Source organism: Helianthus annuus, chromosome 14 (assembly GCF_002127325.2).
Source record: "Helianthus annuus cultivar XRQ/B chromosome 14, HanXRQr2.0-SUNRISE, whole genome shotgun sequence".
Lineage (NCBI taxonomy): Eukaryota > Viridiplantae > Streptophyta > Magnoliopsida > Asterales > Asteraceae > Helianthus > Helianthus annuus.
The window spans coordinates 148904404-148927809 of NC_035446.2; the positions used below are offsets into that span (position 1 = coordinate 148904404).

The 23406-nt window shown below is 38.1% G+C and overlaps 3 protein-coding genes across 3 annotated transcripts; all 3 read left to right on the forward strand.

Moving 5' to 3' along the window:
- Window positions 1–200: 200 nt before the first annotated feature.
- On the forward strand, window positions 201–1203 carry LOC110904317 (fasciclin-like arabinogalactan protein 12). Its single transcript, XM_022150163.2, has one exon. The coding sequence runs from the start codon at window positions 239–241 to the stop codon at window positions 992–994; it is 756 nt and encodes a 251-aa protein (XP_022005855.1). The 5' UTR covers window positions 201–238; the 3' UTR covers window positions 995–1203.
- A 2680-nt stretch (window positions 1204–3883) lies between these two features.
- On the forward strand, window positions 3884–9168 carry LOC110907579. The gene is made up of 5 exons (XM_022152540.1): window positions 3884–4595; window positions 4869–5974; window positions 6208–6442; window positions 7478–7869; window positions 8986–9168. The coding sequence occupies exons 1-5, from the start codon at window positions 3884–3886 to the stop codon at window positions 9166–9168; spliced, it is 2628 nt and encodes an 875-aa protein (XP_022008232.1).
- On the forward strand, window positions 9165–21948 carry LOC110907580. The gene is made up of 7 exons (XM_022152541.1): window positions 9165–9201; window positions 10408–10433; window positions 10527–10531; window positions 17166–17479; window positions 17588–18573; window positions 18946–19902; window positions 21877–21948. Exons 1-7 carry the CDS (start codon window positions 9165–9167, stop codon window positions 21946–21948), a joined length of 2397 nt encoding a protein of 798 aa, XP_022008233.1.
- The last annotated feature ends 1458 nt before the right edge of the window (window positions 21949–23406 follow it).

Genomic DNA, 23406 nt, shown 5'->3' on the forward strand with positions numbered 1-23406 from the left:
AAGTGTATTAACGTAATATAAAAAGCAGAAACCTGAAATTACAATTTTAACTAAAATTGCTACCTATCACCAACTTCAATTTTAAACATCTCACCAAATAATCATATACTCTCATCCTCCACCCTACCCCACCCTCACCTTCCACCCTACCCTACCCCACTCCATAAAAGCCCTCACCCCATTCCAACTCATCTCACCCCTAATTATCTCATCAACCATTCTACTTTTCCAAAACAAAATGAGTAACAAAATGTCACCACATTTTCTCACCTTCCAACTCTCACTACTACTCATATTCCTCCTATGCACCACCATCACCACCACCATAGCTCAACCGGCACCCGCCCCCGGACCACCACCTCCCACCAACATCACAAAAATCTTGGAAAAAGCTAGCCAATTCACCACCCTAATCCGCCTTTACGGCATAACCAAAGTTGGTGACCAAATAAACACACAACTCAACAACTCCCAACAAGGCATGACCGTGCTAGCACCACCCGACAACGCCTTCTCCAGCCTCGCCCCAGGCGTGCTAAACTCGCTCAACGACCAACAAAAGGACGAACTCATTCAATTCCACGTCCTCCCAACCTTTATATCCACGGCACAATTCCAAACCCTAAGCAATCCATTGAGGACACAAGCCGGTGATAGCACTTACTATAATTTCCCATTGAATATTACGACTAACGGCACCTCGGTTACTTTAATTACCGGTGTTGTTAATGCCACGCTGCAGAATACGATCTACACTGATGGTCAACTTGCTGTGTATCAAGTGGACAAGGTGCTATTGCCCATGAACTTGTTTGGTCCTCAACCGCCAGCGGCCGCACCCGCACCCGAGCCCGAAAAGAAGAAGAAGAAGAAAACTGGGGATGATGATACTCCGGCTACGGACAGTACTGTTAGCTCGAGTGTTGATTTACGTATTGGTATGCATGGCTTGATGGGTGGATTAATTGGTTTCATTGCAATGTTTTATTTGTAACAATGGACGGTTGTGATGATGCCATGACAGAAACGTGAGGTGGGGCCATTCTTTTTTTGCCAGCTTTATTATTTTTTTTCTTTGATTGTGAATTTGTGATTGAAGGTTAATTGTTTTGTGTGGTGATTGATTTTTGTAATCTACCGTTAATTTTTGTATCATGTTTTTCTTTCTTTTTTTTAAGTTGAAATGAAATTCCAGTTTTCATATCATTAATTTCTAACTATAACTATTAGTGTCTTCGAATGACATAGCAAAAGGATTAACTTTATTTGTCTGTTACACAATAGTGCATCTTTTAGTTAACTGATGCCAGGCGCACGTTGCGTTGCCGATAAATAAGAGATATGCTATTGAACATTCAACATTCTAAACAAAAGTTATGTCATTAAAAAGGAGTTAAACATTCAATACAATCCTAACATTTGCAATTGTTGCAAATCACAGTTTTTGTTTGTATTCGCCATTCTAAAAACAATAAAGATGAAATAATGTTTGTCCCGATCCACACAAGCGAGGTATTTCATAGACATTGTCATCACTGAACCTCAATTTTGCGTCGCTTTCGCACGAGTTGCCTTTTTTTTATATAATTTCAGACGATGTAGAGCATGCATAGACATATTTCAAACAAAGATAAGATGTTAGACGTAAACTTGGATTCTCTAGTTTTTAAAAATGTCAACTAACATACGACATGACAACTAATACATGAGACGAGTATTTAAGAATGTCAGGAATAGTATGCCGAGATAGTCTTGACTAAGGTGTTGTTTGTTTTTGCAGACATAAACTGTCTGCAAGCTGATTTCATCTGTTTTTATGTCTGCAACTGAAGATGTGGTCTGAAGTGTTAGACTTCTATATAATTGTGGCCTTTATTGATCATTTAAATACAATTAACCATATGACATTATTATCCTAAATATTAATTATAAGTCATTATTTGATGGAAATAATGACATTAGGAAGAATGTGTAGGGTTACCCCTTTGAGTGTCCATAACATGAGAATAAAAGGAGAATAATCTACACCAAATAATTACACTCCATTTTTTTACTTTTCTCTAAATCTTGATCCATCCCAAGAGGACACTCTAAAGTGGAACCAAGAACATCTTGACGGGAAGCATGGCTTCGTCATCATCCGCAAAGATTACCATCAAGTACGTATCTTTATATTCTTTAGTTTTTTATACATGTTTAAAGATATAATCAACATGTGGTATCAGAGCACTATGTTGATTATATCAATTCAATCATAATAGGAATTGATTCGATTGTATGTGATCTTCATGATAAATTTGCAATTTTTTAATAATTGTATAAAGTGTTCTTCTACAAATTTCAGAAATCCGAATCTCATAATTTACAAATAGATAATCGGATTACTTAATATTAATTAGAAGATCATGAACTGTCCTAATTTTTCAATTTATGATATCACATATATTTTATTGAATTAATTTAGTAAGATCACCAAATCATTTTATACTTGATTGATGATATTATTAACATAAATTTAATTTTATAATGTATATTTTGAAAGTTATACATTCCATCAAAAACAAATTCATTGTATCATGTCCATGCATTTGTTTATTTTAATTGGATAACTTTTGCTGAATAGATTTCACAACTTTAATTGTTTAATGATATCATATGATTGAAATCTCTATTACATAATGATGTCTTTTATAATTATAATATTTGACTAAGGTTATGAAGACATGTTAATATGTATATAGATTGCATAAATAGAATTTGATGATATATTCTGTTTGTATTCGTCCAAACAAGTTAGTTTAAATCAATGTTCTTTTTTTTAATGCATGCCAATATCCTACTGTATGGTTTAGTTTTACTAATCTTTAAGCCTAGTTACATAAATATGAATCTTATGGTTTCTTCATATTCATATATATTGGTTATTTTAGATTAAGGATGAAATAATTTTATTAATGTGATTAGAATTAATGCACTTGAATTGTTTAATGTGATTAAATGATAAGACCCTTGGTATTTGCAATTTAAGTTCAATCTTATCGTTTACTCCACAAATAAATAGAACTTAATTCATGCATTATTAAATATGCTCATTATGAAATTTATGTGACCTTTGATGGACTAGGAAACAAATTGTATTTTAGTATTATTTCTAGTTTTCTAGAACAAATAATTATTGTTTCCTTTTAGTTTCTTACAAAGTAAATGATGTTATTCCATTTTATGTAATTACATGTATTGTTTTACAATGAACCTAAAGCCAAATGTTTGATGATACATATAATAAATTATAAGCCTAATTACATGGATATATCATTTCTTGCCCAAAGGTGTTATGATATATTTGTGTGCTTAATTTTATCATATATGCGCACGTTCATAATTCATGAATTTTGGTCAAAGCCAAAGCGAAGCCAAAATTCAAGTAGAACATTAAGTCGGTTTATTGTGTTCATAATGCATGAACTTTGGTCAAAGCCAAAGCGAAGCCAAAGTTCATTCTGAACAATAAGTTAGTCTATTATGGTATGTTTATAATGCATAAATTTTGGTCAAAGACAAAGCGAAGCCAAAGTTTATGTAAAACATCAAGACAATATATTTTTTTTTTATGTATGTTCATAATGTCTGAATTTTGGTCAAAGCCAAAGCGAAGCCAAAATTCAGATAGAATCTTAATTAATCTATTATTTTGGTGTTATAATAGAATTTATCTTCAATGTACTTATCTTTGTTTGCCTTGCTTGATTACCCCTAAATAGATTACTCCAACTCTTCTGTTTGTATTGATCTAGCATCCACTTTTAGCCCTAGCCTTGGAATTGAATTATTGACTGGGGCAAACTTTGCCACATGGAGGGATACAGTTAAACTTACTCTTGGTATGGTGGATCTTGATTATGCCCTAAGGCATGACCCTCCTGCTGTTCTGACTGCTGAAAGCACTACAGATCAGAAAATAGAGCATGAAAAGTGGGAAAGGTCTAATAGAATGTCTCTTATGGTTATCAAGAATTCCATCTCAACTGCCATTAGGGGAGCTATACCTGATTCAGAGAATGCCAAAGAATATCTGAATTCAGTTGAGGAGCAATTCAAGGGATCTTCTAAAGCACATGCGAGTTCTCTAATTTTGAAGATGCTTACCACAAAATATGAAGGGACTAGTGGTGTGCGTGAGCACATAATGATGATGAGCGACATGGCCCATAAGTTAAAGGGATTAGACATGGAAATAAGCGACGGTTTTTTAGTACACTTCATCATGACTTCTCTTCCTGCACGTTTTAATGCTTTTAAGATCAACTATAATACTCAGAAAGACAAATGGTCAATGAGTGAGTTGATAGCAATGTGTGTGCAGGAGAAAGAACGTTTGAAACTAGAACAACCAGAAGTTGCTTATATCGCTACCACTAAGTCAGTGAAAAGGAAGGGAAATTTTAAAGGGGAAAGTTCAAAAGTCCAGAAAGTTAATTCAAATACTGTTTCCAGCCCTAATGTCTCCAAGGGACAGTCTCGTTGCAAGTTCTGCCATAACAAAGGGCACTTGCAACGAGATTGCTCAAAATTCAAGGAATGGCTGGCTAAGAAAGGTACTGATGCATTTATGATAATTGAATCCTTTAATATTAATGTACCAATTAACACATGGTGGGTTGACTCTGGTTCAATGGTTCATGTTACCAATTCCACACAGGGATTCCTTACAATCCAGAGGCTGGAAAGAAACCAAAGAACGCTTAGAACAGGAGGAGGGGAAGAACTTGAAGTTGAGGCCATAGGAAACATGCAACTTATTATGAAAAATGGTCATTGTATTAAACTTTATGATACATTATATGTACCGAAAATTACTCGGAATTTAGTATCAGTATCAAAGTTAGACAATGATGGTTTTGAAGTTTTACATGGGCATGGAAAGGTCACTATTAGTTTAAACTCCCAAGTTCTTGGTTGTGGTTATCTGGATGGAAATCTCTATAAGTTAGAACTAGATTATAGTTTTTCGAAATCTTTGTTGTCATATAATGTAAATGAGAAAATCAACAAACGAAAACGAAAACGCAAACATGATTTGGAAACATCATCTAAATTATGGCATCGACGTTTAGGCCACATCTCACGAGACAGAATGATAAGACTCGTGAAGGATGGTGAATTACCAGATCTTGATTTTAGCGATTTTGGAACATGTGTTGAATGCATTAAAGGGAAAAAGACTAATAAAAATAAAAAGGGTGCCACAAGGAGTTCTGGATTATTAGAACTCATACACACTGATATTTGTGGACCTTTTCCACCTGGCATTACTGGCCATACGTCTTTTATTACTTTCATAGATGATTATTCTCGGTACATGTACCTGTATTTGATTAAAGAAAAATCTGAATCACTTGAAATGTTTAAAACTTTTAAGGCTGAAGTTGAAAACCAACTTAGCCGTAAGATAAAGGTAGTGAGATCAGATAGAGGGGGTGAGTATTATGGTCGACATACAGACATTGGTCAAGTTCCCGGTCCTTTCTTTAATTTTTGTAAAGAACACGGTATAGTGAACCAATTTACCATGCCGGGTACACCTCAGCAGAATGGTGTTGCTGAGAGAAGAAATAGAACCCTTATGGACATGATAAGAAGTATGTTGGCAAACTCAAATTTGCCAAAATTTTTATGGACTGAGGCATTGAAGACAGCCGTTCTTATACTAAATAGGGTTCCTTCTAAATCTGTCCCAAAAACTCCTTATGAAATTTGGACAGGAAAGAAACCAAGCTTAGAGTATATGAAAGTATGGGGTTGTCCTGCTGAAGCTACACTTTATGATCCTTTGAAAAAGAAAATTGACATGAGGACAGTCAGTTGCTATTTCATAGGATATCCCGAACGATCAAAGGGATATAGATTTTACTGCCCTTCACACGTTACCCGTATTGTGGAAAGTCGAATTGCTGATTTTATAGAGGACTTTAAGGTCAGTGGGAGCAGTGAAAGTGGAGTCTTTAATTTCCAAGAAGTGCAAGAGGAGGGGGGATGGGCTTTTCAAATTTAACTCCTATTACACCTCTTGTACATAACACTGCACCACCCCATGTTTCCACTGAAGTTAATGCTCCTAACGTCCCTAATAATGAAGGTACATCAAACTCACAAGAGCATAACCAAATTCCTGAACCAGTTAATGAACTTGTTGAACCTGAAAATCAGCTTAGGAGGTCATCAAGGCCAAGAAGGCCCACTAACTTTGATGATTATGTAACCTACCTTAATGAAGCTGATTTGGATTTAGGAAAGTATAATGATCCAACCTCTTACAGTGAAGCCATTGGTAGTGATAAATCTTCTGAGTGGAATAAAGCTATGATTGATGAGCTTGATTCCATGAAAAAGAATGGCGTTTGGGAATTGGTTGAATTGCCCAAGGGGGTAAAACCCGTGGGATGTAAATGGGTATTCAAAACCAAATTAGACCCAAATGGAAACGTCAAATGCTACAAAGCACGATTGGTTGCTAAAGGCTATACTCAAAAAGAGGGAATCGATTATCAAGAAACCTTCTCACCTGTCTCACGGAAGGATTCTTTGAGAATCGTTATGGCATTGGTAGCTCATTTTGATTTAGAGTTACATCAGATGGATGTCAAAACTGCTTTCCTTAATGGTGACTTACATGAAGATGTGTTTATGACTCAACCTGAAGGCTTTAAACCTAAAGGTCAGGAACATTTAGTCTGTAAGTTACAGAAATCCATATATGGGTTAAAACAGGCATCACGTCAGTGGTACTTAAAATTTGATGAAATTATGAAAAAACAAGGCTTTATCAAGAATCAAGTGGATCAATGCACCTACCTCAAAATGAGTGGGAGCAACTTTGCTATACTTGTCCTTTATGTGGTTGATATCCTTTTGGCGAGTGATAGTTTAGATTTGTTGCATGAGTCAAAGCGATTACTTTCGCAAAATTTTGACATGAAGGATCTCGGAGAAGCCTCTTACGTAATAGGCATCGAAATACACCGAGATAGTACAAATGGGATATTAGGTCTATCCTAGAAGGCTTATATTGATCGTGTTCTTACACGTTATAACATGCAACAATGCTCTCCATCAGTGGCTCCAGTAGTTAAGGGAGATGTTTTTGGCTCTTTTCAGTGTCCAAAAACAGAGGTTGAAAAAGAGCAAATGAGATTGATACCTTATGCTTCAGTAGTAGGAAGTTTGATGTATGCTCAAGTCTGTACTCGTCCCGATATTGCATATATTGCTAGAATGCTAGGCCGATATTAATCTAATCCCGGCCTAGATCATTGGAAAGCAGCAAAGAAAGTGTTGCGATATCTACAAGGAACGAAAGACTATAAATTGACATACAGAAGAACTGACAACTTGGAAGTAGTAGGCTATTCCGATTCTGACTTTGCTAAATGCAAAGATGATAAGAAATCGACTTTGGGGTACATCTTTATTCTTGCAGGCGGACCAATTTCATGGAGGAGTCATAAGCAACAGTTAACAACAACCTCAACGATGATGGCAGAATATGTTGCAGTGTACAATGCAACGTGCCATGGGATGTTGTTAAGAAATCTCATCACTGGACTCAAAGTCGTTATCTCCATATCACGACCATTGAAGATTTACTGTGACAACTCAGCTGCTGTTAGTTTCTCGAATAGTAACAGTTCGAGCGGAGCTGGTTTATACCTCGATACAAAGTTTTTGTTCGTTCGAGAACGTGTAGAGGAAAATAATCTTTGTATTGAGCACATAAGCACTAAAGATATGCTAGCGGATCCGATGACTAAAGGTCTACCACCCAGAACTTTCCAAGATCTTGTAATGAGAATGGGTTTTAGTAAAGACCTTGTATGAAAGCATACACTGTGTATGAATGATTATTATTTCTTTGAATGTTTGATTTTGTCTATACTAATGTTTGTGCGCACCTTATGATTTATAGACAAAACTTATGTAAGGTAATTACTTACCCTAAGGATTTTATTTCAGTCATTTTGGTTTTATGATTAAGTGTTTTATATTGAGATTTAGTATGACTGTTGGGGGTCTCGAATTGACTTCAATTCGAATGATTGTAACTCTCTGCTATGGTTTCAACATGAGACTTGATGAGTATTTTTAAACTTGGCCAAAATTACTTAATACTCATCGTTAATGATCACTCGGCCAAGTGGGAGAATGTTAGACTTCTATATAATTGTGGCCTTTATTGATCATTTAAATACAATTAACCATATGACATTATTATCCTAAATATTAATTATAAGTCATTATTTGATGGAAATAATGACATTAGGAAGAATGTGTAGGGTTACCCCTTTGAGTGTCCATAACATGAGAATAAAAGGAGAATAATCTACACCAAATAATTACACTCCATTTTTTTACTTTTCTCTAATCTTGATCCATCCATAGAGGACACTCTAAAGTGGAACCAAGAACATCTTGACGGGAAGCATGGCTTCGTCATCATCCGCAAAGATTACCATCAAGTACGTATCTTTATATTCTTTAGTTTTTTATACATGTTTAAAGATATAATCAACATGAAGCTCTTCAAGTTGAAAATATAAGACTGTTTGTTTTTATAAATTGATAATGTATGTACAAACTACATGAACTTTGTTTTATTTTCCAAATCAAAACATCCTAAACCAATTACCTCAACTACACATGTACAACTCAATTCCCCAAATTCCCAAATCATCGACCAAACTAAACTGAATTCCATTTCAATTATGTATTATTTTCACCTTCTTCTAAACACTTATAGCAATTATATTAAAAAATAAACAAAAAGATAAAAAATAACCCAATTGTTCATATATCTAATAATAAAGTACCTTCAAAAAGCCCTAAAGTAAGAGCTTATATTTTCGCCTATAACATCAGTGTGTTTCTGCAACATGTGATCTACGAAGCTTGAAAATGAGTTTACATCAAAATTAACTACAAATTTTGTAGGCTATTTCACCATTAATGACGACAGCAGACCTTGAACCTCTTGTTCATTTGTCAAATGCGTTTATAGAATCGAAGAAGAAGAGGAAGGTGGTACAAGAACACAACGGAGCCGGCGAGGTTCTCCGACAGACCGATGATGATGATGACACGATGATGATGATGCTGATGATGTCGACACGATGAGAATGATCGATGATGACGATGATGATGTTGAAGGTTGATGGCAGCCGCGACGGTGGTGGTGGCCGACTGAGGCGACGGCCGGAGCCGGTGACAGCAGTGGTGGTGGTCTAGTTTTGAGGGAGGAGGGTTTTTTTGTAAAGATGAGAGAGTTAGGTTTTTTGTGAAGATGTTTGAAGAAAGGGTATGATAGCTTTTTTTTTAAGCTGAAAAAAGCTATATTCAGATCTGTTTAAAAAAAAACAAACAGTCTTCAAGGGTAACGTCTGCGCGCCTGCATACATCAGCTCCTTGAAGATGTTTGAAGAAAAAACAAACACCCCCTAATTCTGTGAAGGTATTCTTTTAATTGAAAATTATTATTTATTAATATTCATTATTATTATTATTATTATTATTATTATTATTATTATTATTATTATTATTATTATTATTATTATTATTATTATTATTAGAGTAAACTGCAATTTTACACCCTGACGTTAGGGGTCATTGGCATGTCTACCCCCCTAAGGAAATAATTGCAATTTTACCCCCCACTGTTTGCTCTTATGTCGCATGTTTACCCCTGGCGTCAAAGTGGGATAACAGTCAACATTATAACCTGATGGTCAAAGGGTAAAATTGTCATTTTGCTCTTATGTCAAGCTTCTTTGATACAACACCCCCTATAAGTAACAGACCAAAGCATAATTACCCCCCACCTTCCCACCATCGATCTTCAACCTTCTTCTCCGGCGACATAACACACCGGCGGCGATCAGTGTCTCTACGACGACATCTCCTCGTCCGATCATTCTTCTCCTCGTCCGATCATTCTTCTCCTCGTCCGATCACAACAACCACAACCGCTATCTTCAGATCAGTGGAAATGCCGGTCTTTTGTTGGCTACTCCGCTGTATCATCCGCCACACCAAAGGTATAATCGGCCAATGTTAGTTAATCAGGGTCCTGAACACATTGTCTGAATGTGTTACAATGTCTGAATGTGAGTTTGGGCATAAGTGGCTTAATCAGATTCTGACAGTTTGGGCATTTGCAGGTTGTAAATAACACACAGTTTGGGCATAAGTGGCTTAATCAGATTCTGGCAGGTTGGGCATAAGTGTGCTTAATCAGATTTGTCTAAATGACAGTTTGCATGTGTATAAGTTCTAAAATGACACTGGTTGATCACAATTGCCGTATGTGCATAAGTTCTAAAATGACAGTTTGCTTGGTTGATCACACTGGTTGAACAGGTATGCTTGATTTGTTCACATTGCAGGTATGCTTGATTTGTTCACACTGGTTGAACAGGTATGCTTGGTATGAACACCTTATAGAAATAACTGATTTGATACAAATGTGAAATTGTTAGTGCAGGTATGCTTGATTTGTTCACATTGCATGATATTGCTGATTTTTTTCTTAATTGCTGATTTTTGAACACTTCCCGATGCATAATGTTCTTAATTGATGATTTTTTCTTCAAGCATTTAAATGGAACAGTTTTGGAGTCTTTTGTTCGTCCTGAAGTTCTTATAACATATGCATAGAACAGGTTCAGAATTAGTAATTTACCAGTTTTGGAGTCTTTGCTTGTTAGGTTTCAGATTTTTGAACAGGTATGATTGTTATATTTCAGATTACGTGTTCAAAAGTCAGAATTAGGTTTTAGATCAAAGAACAGGTTCAGATTTTTTATTATAGAATCATAGAACAGGTATTTGATTTTGGCGGGAAGGGTTTTGTAAATTTCAGGGGGTAATGTTGTGTCTTAACACAAAGTACAAGGGATAATAACAAAGGACAAATTAGTAATTTACCAGTGGGGGGTAATTGTGCGACTTAATAGGAATGTTGGGGGGTAAAATGTAAGGGTAATATAGTCATTTCAACTTAGAGTTAACAGATCTATTAGCCACTTTGACGCCAGGGGGTAAACATCCGACATAAGAGCAAACAATGGGGGGTAAAATTGCAATTATTTCCTTGGGGGGGGGGGGTAGACATGCCAATGACCCCTAACCTCAGGATGTAAAATTGCAGTTTACTCTTATTATTATTATTATTATTATCAACCTCTACAGAAAGCAATATTTGAGAAATCAGACGTGTAACGATATCCCACTTTTATACGAAGCGCACCAAATAATACACGGTTTTCAGGGATGCTAGGTAGCCTTGACTACACACATTGATCATGTGTGGCTTGTCCAACTACTTGGAAAGCCCAACACCATCAAGGTGACCACGATGGTCCAACCCTAATACTAGAATTAGTCGCGTCTCAAGATCTTTGAATTTCGCATACGTTCTTTAGTATGGCCGGTGCAAATAATGTGTAACACCTCGAAATTTTGTGTCCAATAAGGTGTTAACACGTGTCATGAGTTTACACGTGGCATTAAATATTTAATAAAGGACTAAAGTTGACAAACCTTGAAAATAAGTAAATTCGAGGGTTATAAATGTCAACGAAGGGTAAATATACTGTATAGTAACCCTAAACGATGCTCGTACCTTCAAACGAATAAATCATGGATCGTACGGAGCGAAACGCGGAAGAAAGTGAGAGATTACAAGCTACAGGGGTTAATTGTGTCAACATGTTTAATTGATACCTCTGAGTGACCCTTTGACGAACCCGAGGCTTTGTAACAGTAAAATACGCTCACTAGAATATACTACATAAGTTTCGCGAAGTTCCGTTTTAAAACGAGAAAGTTCTGATCAAATTCGTATGAGAGGGGTTAAAAGCGTCAACAATGAAAGTTAAGGCTTTTCGGATAGTAATTAAACTAACCAGGGACTTAACAGTGCGGGTAAAAGGCACGAGGCCCTTAATGGTAAATAATCGAGGGCCAAATCGCAAAGTTACCCCTTCGAAACCGAAAGGTCAGGTTAATCATTACAAAAGATTTGAAAATCTTTGAAAACAGACCTCATGCGGGCCGCGTTGAAGTTAGGCATGAGCCAATGCGGGCCGCGCGCCAGTTGAAGATCTGTTTTCTGACATTAGGATCCATGCGGCCCGCGTGTGAGTTGCTTGATCCTAATGCGGGCCGCGTGCAAGTCCCAGATGCAGAAACTTTGGACAGACTTGTTGTTTGAAGTTGTGAACGATCATTTGAGCAATAAATGAAGCATGGGCGCCCTCTACCTGACCCCTAGCACCAAGGGCCACCTGCTGAACATCCATGCTCCATGGTAGGGTGATGTGTAATGATCTTGAGTCCATTTTTTCACTATAAAAGGCACCTCATTGTGCATAAGTGAAACACACCTCAAAACTTGCCTTCTGATCATTTCTGGAGCTCTCAAGCTTTCCTCTATCATTCTAAGTCGTGCACCAAGCTTCTGTAAGTTGCCACCCTTTGTGGTTTCGTTTTTCCACAGTTTTAGCCTAAAAGTCAATCCGTCGTAATTAACGATTGACTTTGCGATAAATCACGAATGGTCCAGTGATTTGTCGAATCAAAGATAGTTATATGATGGTAATCATGTGGGCATTAAACCCCTAAAAGGGCACCCTCTGATTCCCACTCTAACTAGTTCAAATATCGAGTCAAACGTGCTTAGAAAAAGTCAACAGAAATGTTATTTTGTGATATCTTGCATAATCTGTAATGTAGATGATATGTAACCTGTTTGAACACTCATAAAACATGATAATAAGTATATAAACTAGTCTAATCTTGTTTGATCCGACCATTTTTTGTTTAGACCCGGTTCGGAGCCGAAAGTCGCAAAAGTTTGACTTTTCCATTGACTTCAGTTCTGATCCGTTAAAGTTTGATTTAGATATGCCTTAGGACTCTCTTAGGACCAGGTTACATTATGGTATAAACCTCTGTGACCGGTTTATTGTTTGTCCGAGTCTTTTACACATTTCCGTTAAATGCTTAAAAGTTGACTGTAACGCCAATTTTAATTTAAAACGACAATTTCGGACATGTGAAAGGATCATAACATTGTTACTGATTTCTAAGCATGTCCCTAAAATTTCTTGTCAATCCGAGGTCCAGAATAGGAGTTATGCTAAATAGCGCAAATTGCGAAACTTTAGTACTTAAATAGCGCAATTAGCATAACGCCTATCTAAACCCGGATTTCGACACCAAAACTTTTACTCACTGATGTAAAATAATATTTTGGGATTTTTAATATTTTTAATTATTTTTAACCTGCTCATAACCTGCGGTTACGGCAACGGTTCGGTAAATACCAAATATACCCTTTTCGGCCATAACTTGAGTTCTACAAGGTCTTTTGACCCGATTCCAGTTGCTACTGATTTTAAATAATAAATAAAGTATTTTAGACTTTATAAACTGTTCGGGAAACTCATATTTCCTGTAGAACTCCGAAACCTCTTTTATAATCTTTAAAAAGACCGAAATACCCCTTCGGGGCATAAAATGAACTTAAACTCGTTACGGGCATTATGGAAGGTATCCTACTGATACCACAACCTCTTTAAGGCATATTGACTTAGGAGAACAGTGTAGGACTCCTACGGTTACCCGTTACGCCTTTTGCGCGCATAGTTCGGCTTATGTAACTAGTTTACATAAACTAGCCGAAACGGGTCAAACCATATTGTTTTGACCCCAAATTACAGAGTGTGATTACTATACCCCTATAAAACAAGTCTTCAAACTTGTTGGGTCGAAATCACATTCCATTCCCGGTTATCGCCTTTCACGCGATTAAACCGTATCAATCCTTTGAAACTGACCGGTCTAAGCTACGGCTAAATTAAAGACCCGTTAGGATTCTAATAGGCTATTATAAAACCTTCGTTCCAGATTAGGAGGACCAGTAAAAGCTATCTGCAATTTATTTCAATTAAGGAATTATACTTGCAAAGGTAAATACTTTTAACTTATTTTCCGTTATACGGGCTTGGGTTACGGTATTTAAAATACCGCTTGGTCGGGCAATTGACCCCAACTCATTAGTAGTTGGGTATTATCAATGTGACCCGTTTAAAAACTTGTTTTGTTGGCTTGACGCCTTTGGGGGCTCAATGACCATGTCCCGGATATCCTTGGTAACATTTACGAATGGCCACGACCTCGACATCCGGGTGTAGGCGTACACCCGACATTATGTCCATGACTATAAAAGTGTAGCCGTTGGTTTACTTGCCACGGTTTTATACTATGTGGCGTGTCTATTAAACTTTAACCCGGCACGACTCGGGCGACCGAACGCATAGTAACATGTAATTCTTTACAAGATTTGATTATAAATTATCCCAAGTTATAAAGAGTTTGTGCCTTGAGCATTTAAACCAATTTTATTAAACATTTTACAAAAGTGTCGGTTGAATGTATTTACCAGTGTAAACTGACGTATTTTCCCAAAAAGACTAAATGCAGGTACTATGCGTAATTGGCTGGGATTTCTCCTTAGCATCACTAGAAGTCTCGCAAGCTTAAGATGCCTGAAGTCTGTTGAACAATACTTTTGTTATTTATTATTTGATCCCCTGTGGATTTTATTTCAACATTGGTGATACTTTGATATTACACTTAACGTTGAAATATATTATCTTTATGCTTCCGCTGTGCATTCATATATATTGTGTGGTTTGACTATAATGTTGCCAACTACGTCACGGTAATCCCCCACCGGGCCCACCTGTAATAACTCTCATTAACATCCATAATTAGGATGATAATTAGTCAATAAGAAAACCCTATTTGAGACACCCAAGTAATTCTGCACTAACCCTAAAATTTTCAGAACAATTGGAATTAGGATCAGGGCCCCTAAAGCTCAGGGGGGATTAAACCCTAGTGATAATTATCTCAAAAATACGTTGTACAGATTGAAATTCGTTTTAACATTGAGTCAGCAAAGCTAGTCCCGAACCCAGCTAGCCTATATAATTAGACCGCCTCTCTTACGGACCGTAAGGGAAAGGGCATACGGTCCGTAAGCGTGCCAAATTTTGTGTTTAAATAGCCGACATTGGCAATTGATTTCAGAAGTTGAGACGACGGCCAAAAGCTTTCTGTACGTCGAGTTATCATAGTATTATTACAATTAAACACACACTGATCACGAAGTGCTACCGCAAAACAGGGTAATAACTCGATCGCTATTACGATTCATTTTCCGACCGATCAATATATCCAATGGATGTTTAAGTGCTGCCCACATTGATACGTGGTCGAATAACGGTGTTCAGTTGTGTCTAAATTTGAGTTTTTACTTGACTTTTTATTCCGAATAGCCTACTTTTAATTAGATTTGTGTTTTGCAGGTTTAATGGAGTTTAAGGGCTTTTCGGGAGCTTTACAGGCCACCAGGAGCAAACGGGATCAACCGGGGATGTGAAATGAACAAAACCGGGTTAATCATGAAGTTTGGATGTATTTTGGGTGATGTTAATGGATTTAAAATGAATATATTGGAAGATGGCATGATAGAGGGCTGAATTACGAGTACGTGGGCGAAAACGGTGAGTAAAACGGAGCTAAAACGAAGAAGTTATGAAGAAAACAAAAAGGGAGGTTTATAGGCACCGTTGCCGACGCCCAGGGGGCCGTCGGCGACGCCCCATAGGCACCGTCGCCGACGCCCAGGGGGCCGTCGGCGATGCCGCTCCCTGTTGCTCATCGCGAATTCTTGCTTTTTCTTGTTGTTTGACGAGTTTTAAAAGCTTGGTTGACCTATTTACGGGGGGTTACGTTTTTGGCTGCTTTGCACGCAGACCAAGAAAGAAAAAGAGGATTTTTGGTGTTGATGACTTTGAACGTGATGAACGGCTAGCCTCTTCGGTTTCACCCCGGTGTAGATTATTGTAAGAATTCTAGGGTTTATGCTTTCGTATTTGATTTGATTTTGTGACAAATTGTTTAGTATTTGAAACCTTCGATAATTGTCTTGCATTTGTTTCGAATTCGTAAATTGTCGAACGATGTTAAAAGTTATGACTTTGCGAAATGGTTATGTGCACTTATGCCTTATCGTAGGTTAGGATTTACATGTCCGAGGTAACGAAGTGCATTACGGTCCGTTGTCTATGACGTCGATAGCAACTGGCACCTAAGCTTCATGATAGTAATCCGTTAATCACTATATGCAATTGAATCAAGTTAAAACATGTAGGAAGCCTAGGTCTTGCAGTAATCGAACCGGGTGTGGAACTCGTCTCTAATTTCTTGTTTTAATCATTTAATAATTTAGTTGCAATTTTAGTTAATCACAAGTGTTTTAGATAATACCCATTGTCGGTTCACTCCGATTTATTTAAAAACCAAACAAATAAACAAAAATAGCAATCTTCATAATCATTTTGTACATTATTTGTAAATAGTCTAACTAATCGAACGGGTCGTGCAATACTGACCACATGCTCTTCGTGGATTCGATACCCGACTTACCCTAGCTACCTAGGTTTAATTGGGTTTTTGACTAATCGAGACGACACGGTCACGTCAAAATGGCGCCATTGCCGGGGAGTGCGTGCGCTTTGTGTTTGGATATTGTTTGAATTTGCGTGATTAACTGTTTAAATTGTTTAGCTTCTTTTTGCACTTTGTCTTTTTCCTTGTTACGCGGGGTGTGTTACTTGTGCAGGTTACAGGTAGTGCATGCATACGCGGAATTCCGGAAGGACTTCACCGTTAGTCTACGAACCGGAAATCGAAAGAGTCGCAAGAAGGAACCTAGCAAGCCGGTTAGAAGCAACTCTTGCTTCTAATCAAACCAACCAAACACCACCACTCACACCGACCATTGAAACCGATTCAATGGCGAACCAAAACTCCAACCCAAACCAGAATCAATATCAATACCGAAGCAATTTCAATCCCGCCCAAAATGTTCAACCCATACCTCAAGAACAACCGGGTGGTAACACCAACGCTAGACCACCCACTCCACCTTTCCGAAACCAAAATCCCAATAACTCTCAACGAACACCCCAACCACAAACCCTTCATCGACAAGCCTCATTACCCATCAACCTTGATGACCGGAATGTCAATTCCGACCGTAGAGGTAATCGAGATCGCGGCAATCCCGCGAATGAAGACCCATTTTTCAACATCGACGACTTGAGAAATGCAATCCCTGATGATGAACCTTATAGTGTGCCCGGTTATCAATCACCGGAACATGTAAGCATTCATACAGAAAATTCAGAGGATGGAGGTTACTTTGATGATCGAGTGGATGACGATGAAGATTGGGGATACATTAATAGGGGTAATGTCTACAATGCAAGAGAGTACGAAGATGAAGAGTTTGGCTATCAAAATGCCAATTACGTTGGGGAGGATGATTATGGTTACGGGAATAGAAGGAATGGCGGTTACGAAAATAACCGCCAACCACGAAACAACCACCAACGGAACCGGAATGATGGGTTTTACAACAACAACAATGCTAACCCTAACCGGATTCCTCGTTTCGTGGGAGGTGGTCATCAAGGGGGAAACCGAGGTGGAAATCGGAGGGACGATATAAGAGATGTTAGAAGGGATGAGAGGCGAGATGAAAGAAGGAATGATCGACGAGATGATAGGAGGGATAATCGAAGAATGGAGGATCAAGAAGTCAATGGTCCTTATCGTCGTCAACAACCTCCACAGGGAGTAAATGACCGTTTTAGGCCGATCGTCACCGAGAACTATTCACCCATTGTTTGTGAGCGAAGAATGTTTGACTGTAAACCACATTATATCAACATACTTCCTCATTTCAATGGGAGGTCTAACAATGAGCCCTACACACATCTTGCGGAATTTTCTTCAGTTTGCAACACTATTGGGGGGCATAACTTTGCGTTAGAAGAAGTTAAACTTCGCTTGTTCCAATTTTCACTAAAGGACAAAGCGAAGCAATGGTTTCTTACACTCCCGGCCAATGGCATCCGCACATGGGGGGAAATGCAACAAGCGTTTTTGGATGAGTACTACTCTATGGCAAAGACCGACGGCGCTCGTGATGAAATTAGGTCTTTTCGCCAATTATCGGGAGAATTATTGCATGAAGCCTTCACAAAATTCAAAGAAATGATGTGGAGATGTCCACATCATCAAATTGAGAAGTGGGAATTGGTAAAGTGTTTTGTTCGAGGGTTGGATGACACAACATGGAATCGTCTCGAGTCGACGAGTAACGGGACTCTTTTGAGCAACCATGAAGACGATGATTGGGAATTCTTGGAGCGAATGAGTAAACGTTCGAAAGAGAAAGAGTCGGCCGATCGAGCCAAGAAACATCCTATTTCCCGTTCACTTCCCGATCTTGATTCTAAAGATCGGATTTCTACTTTAGAGCGGGAAATGGCTCGAATGAAGAAGAAAGAAGTTAATGCGGTCCAGTTTGATGTGTGTGAGGAATGTGGTGATATTGGACATAGAGCAGAACAATGTCCAACAGGACCGGAGGAAGTCAATCAAGTGTATGGAGATAGGAAGCAATATGACATGAACTCCAACACTTACCATCCGGGTTTGAGAAATCACCCCAATTTCCGATATGGTAACGCTTCAAATCAAATGAACCCGAACTTCCAATCGAATAATCAAGGAGGTCAAAGCGGGTCATCATATCAAAACCATCAAGGTGGTAACCAAGGAGGTATTCAACGAAATTACAACCAAGGGTACCAAGGTGGGTATCAAAAGAATTATAATAATCAAAGCGGTAACGGAAGCGGGTCGAACAATCAAACCGGTGGCGATGACTTGAGTGCCAAGATGGATGCCTTGCTGAACATGCAAAAGGAATCTCAAAGCAACATAAAAGAGACTCACAATGATGTCAAATAGATGAAGAAGACAAACGAGATTCGAGATAAAGCACATGAGGAATTGGCAAAGCAAGTGGGCCAACTTGCTCAAGAGATAGCTCAAGTGAGAGGAAGCATGGGAAAGCTTCCAAGTGACACTACAGTGAACCCGAAGCATCAAGGTTTTAGCACAAGCAACGTGAGGGATGCACGCGTTAGCGCGGTAAGTATTCTTTTAAATGATGAAGTTTGTAGTGTTGAAAACATTCCACCACCACAATTCGTTGATGGTGTAGTGGAAAATATAGGTGAGGAGTCGGAAAGTGAAAATGAACACGAAACGATTTCACAAAGTAAAAATGAAAACGTAACTAAAAATTCTTTTTGTGAAAATTGTTTAAATCAACTTAACCTGCTTAATGCATCGAAAAGTGAAGAACGGTGCCCACCGAAGGACGAGGGGTGGGAAAATTTTAAGCAAGCTAAAATTAATTTACCGTTACTAGATGACATTAAAAAGGTTCCGGCTCATGTGGAATGCTTAAAGGGGTTAAGCATTGAAAAACGGCACAACAAATTACCCAAACCGGTTGATTTGATGTCTCATGTGAGTGCCGTTTTATCGAGTGCCCTTCCCCCAAAAGCTCAAGATCCGGGAGATCCTCTTATTCCAATTCAAATTGGAACATTTAAAATTGAGAGGGCGCTCCTAGATCTTGGAGCTTGTGTGAGCATCTTGCCCGGGAGTTTGTATGACCAATATGATTTTGGTCCATTAAAAAATTTTGATACTCCCGTGGTATTGGCCGATCAGACTCCCACGTATCCAAGGGGGATGGTGGAGGATGTGATTGTTAAGGTGGATGATTGCTACTACCCAGTTGACTTTTTGGTAGTAGACTATGTTGGGTGTGTTGGGGACACCCAACCGATAGTCATACTGGGTAGGCCGTTCCTGGCAACTGCTAATGCCATAATAAATTGTGCAACGGGAACGGTAAGCATGAAGTTTGGGGACTGGGAATTAAATTTAAATGTTTTTCCAAAATTTACTAACCCACTCGGTGAGGATAAGTGTCTTAAAAAGGACATGAATCCAAACAAAAAGGTTTATGCTATGGTTGGTAGGTTTGGAGAAACAAAGAAGAAGACGGTCAAGAAGAAGAAGAAAGCAAAGAAGTCACCTCTAGAAAAGAAAAAGGAAGAGGAGGTGAGGAAGTTTGGACCGTTTGGCAACAAATGGTACGAATCATCGGTGGGTGATTTTGAGGAGCTCGTGGACGTCAAGCATGCCATTCGACCACCATGAGGTGGTAAGTTAATTGTTGTTGTATATTTTATTTTGCATTTCGTTTTAGTTGTTATTCGTAGTTTAGTTAGTATTGTTGTTGTTGTATAATTTGTTATTTTTTTTTAGTAGATAAATGAACGTTGTGGGTGTGTTCCCTATATAACCCTCACGAGACCTACTCGTCCTCCCAAGCTATTGGGGGGTTTAAAAGGGCTTGTTGCATGAGCTAAATGCAACCGTGATTCCTACGAAAGTGAGTTAGGTTTGTTGTTGTTGTAATTTATTTTTCCACAAAAATCAAGGTAATTTAACACATGACTTGGTAATGCTTTTATAAAAACGGTAGAACTAAACCCCTAACAAATTTCAATGGTTGTGAGAAGCATGCTTCTACACAAGGGTTAGAATTTGTAGGTATATGATGTTCGAGAGACAACCGGTTTTATGAAGAGAAGAAGAAGACATGGGCATCAAGCGACAAAAATCAGGTGCATGCGTTTCCTTTTTACCTTGATTCGTAGTTTAACAATAAGTGGAGTGTATTTTGTATTTTATTTCCGGGGTGAGAATTTGGGAGAATTAGCCGTGTCACATCCCTTGTGCATCTAATACTCTAGTTTTCACATATTGAGGACAATATGTACTTCAAGTGTGGGGATGGGGGAGTAGTAAAAATTTTCGTTTTTGACCCGTTCATTTAAACACTACACATTGAGGACAATGTTTACTTCAAGTGTGGGGATGGGGGAAAATTTCAAAAATTTTTCAAAATGTCTTGTTTAAAAAGCAATCTTAAAGCACAAGTAACTAAGTCAACGAGGGATGGCACAACCCATTTGGTCTTTTGTCATGGTCAAGTTCAAATTAATAGCAAGACGGGTATTTAGCGGGTGGTTATTTGGGAATAATCCGCTTAAGAAACTAGTACATTATGCATGTCGCATACCATACCCTTTATACATGTGAGGTTTTGAGCCACTTTTACATTATAGGATTACATATTCATGTTTCTTTGTTTGAGTGGACCATTAGTCATGTATTGTAGAACTTGCGACTTTTGATACGTTTGAGACCATAGACCGAATACAAGCACGAGGATGATTAAGGCATTAGGTGAACCTTTTCCTTTAAAACCATTTATCCATCCTTACCCAAATAAATCCCCTAGTCGCCCACTTTGAGCCTAATCCTTTCGTTTGACAACCCGTTTAGCCCATAACCGTTAAACCTTTTCTTTTAAACCCGTGTGATGAAATTTCGATTATAGGATTATTTGTTTGTATAGTTGTGTTTGCAAAAAAAAAAAAATCAATCAGAAAATGTTGCGAAAAAAAAGAGAATAGAAAATCGTTGAGAAAATACAAAAATATGAGTTATTAGTTGTTGAATAAAAGGACGAAAAAAAATCATTGCCTCGTAGTTAATGTCTATAGTTAGTTTTGTTTAGAGTAGTTGCTTTGTAATAAAAATCGAGTTTTCATCACCTTAGCCACTTTAAAATATCCTATTTCCTACCCTTAGCCTAGCCCCGCTACAACCCTTACAAAGACCTTATGACTTGTGCTTCGTATTCGTGTTGAGTGGTGGAGAATGATTGAGTTGCAAGCCTATGCAGGTACGTGTTCTAATCGGGTTTGAGGGATTATTTTTTTTAAAGTGCTAATACATTATGAAAATTAGCCAAATTATAAACCGAGCGGAGAGAACATTGTGAGGGATGTGCATGATTTGTCGGTTTCACGGGCGAGTTAATCTTGGATAACCATTTTATATGTGATTATTCACTTTACCATTAGATATTTTGTAAATTGTAAAAAGTTTGAACCGGGTATGGCTTTGGACCTTAACCTTCGTCTCGGGAATGGGGAGTGTGTTTCTTGTTCGACCCACGTGAAAGTGAATTACAGATTTGCTTGAGGGCAAGCAAAAGACAAGTGTGGGGATGTGATACGTGGTCGAATAACGGTGTTCAGTTGTGTCTAAGTTTGAGTTTTTACTTGACTTTTTATTCCGAATAGCCTACTTTTAATTAGATTTGTGTTTTGCAGGTTTAATGGAGTTTAAGGGCTTTTCGGGAGCTTTACAGGCCACCGGGAGCAAACGGGATCAACCGGGGATGTGAAATGAACAAAACCGGGTTAATCATGAAGTTTGGATGTATTTTGGGTGATGTTAATGGATTTAAAATGAATATATTGGAAGATGGCATGATAGAGGGCTGAATTACGAGTACGTGGGCGAAAACGGTGAGTAAAATGGAGCTAAAACGAAGAAGTTATGAAGAAAACAAAAAGGGAGGTTTATAGGCACCGTCGTCGACGCCCAGGGGGCCGTCGGCGACGCCCCATAGAAAGTACCGTCGCCAAAAGTGTCCGTATACAGGAGATTAGGCCGTCGCCAGCTTTTGGAGGTTCTGGTCAGCGTCGGGGACGCCGCTCCCTGGTGCCCATCGCGAATTCTTGCTTTTTCTTGTTGTTTGACGAGTTTTAAAAGCTTGGTTGACCTATTTACGGGGGGTTACGTTTTTGGCTGCTTTGCACGCAGACCAAGAAAGAAAAAGAGGATTTTTGGTGTTGATGACTTTGAACGTGATGAACGGCTAGCCTCTTCGGTTTCACCCCAGTGTAGATTATTGTAAGAATTCTAGGGTTTATGCATTCGTATTTGATTTGATTTTCTGACAAATTGTTTAGTATTTGAAACCTTCGATAATTGTCTTGCATTTGTTTCGAATTCGTAAATTGTCGAACGATGTTAAAAGTTATGACTTTGCGAAATGGTTATGTGCACTTATGCCTTATCGTAGGTTAGGATTTACATGTCCGAGGTAACGAAGTGCATTACGGTCCGTTGTCTATGACGTCGATAGCAAGTGGCACCTAAGCTTCGTGATAGTAATCCGTTAATCACTATATGCAATTGAATCAAGTTAAAACATGTAGGAACCCTAGGTCTTGCAGTAATCGAACCGGGTGTGGAACTCGTCTCTAATTTCTTGTTTTAATCATTTAATAATTTAGTTGCAATTTTAGTTAATCACAAGTGTTTTAGATAATACCCATTGTCGGTTCACTCCGATTTATTTTAAAAACCAAACAAATAAACAAAAATAGCAATCTTCATAATCATTTTGTACATTATTTGTAAATAGTCTAACTAATCGAACAGGTCGTGCAATACTGACCACATGCTATTCGTGGATTCGATACC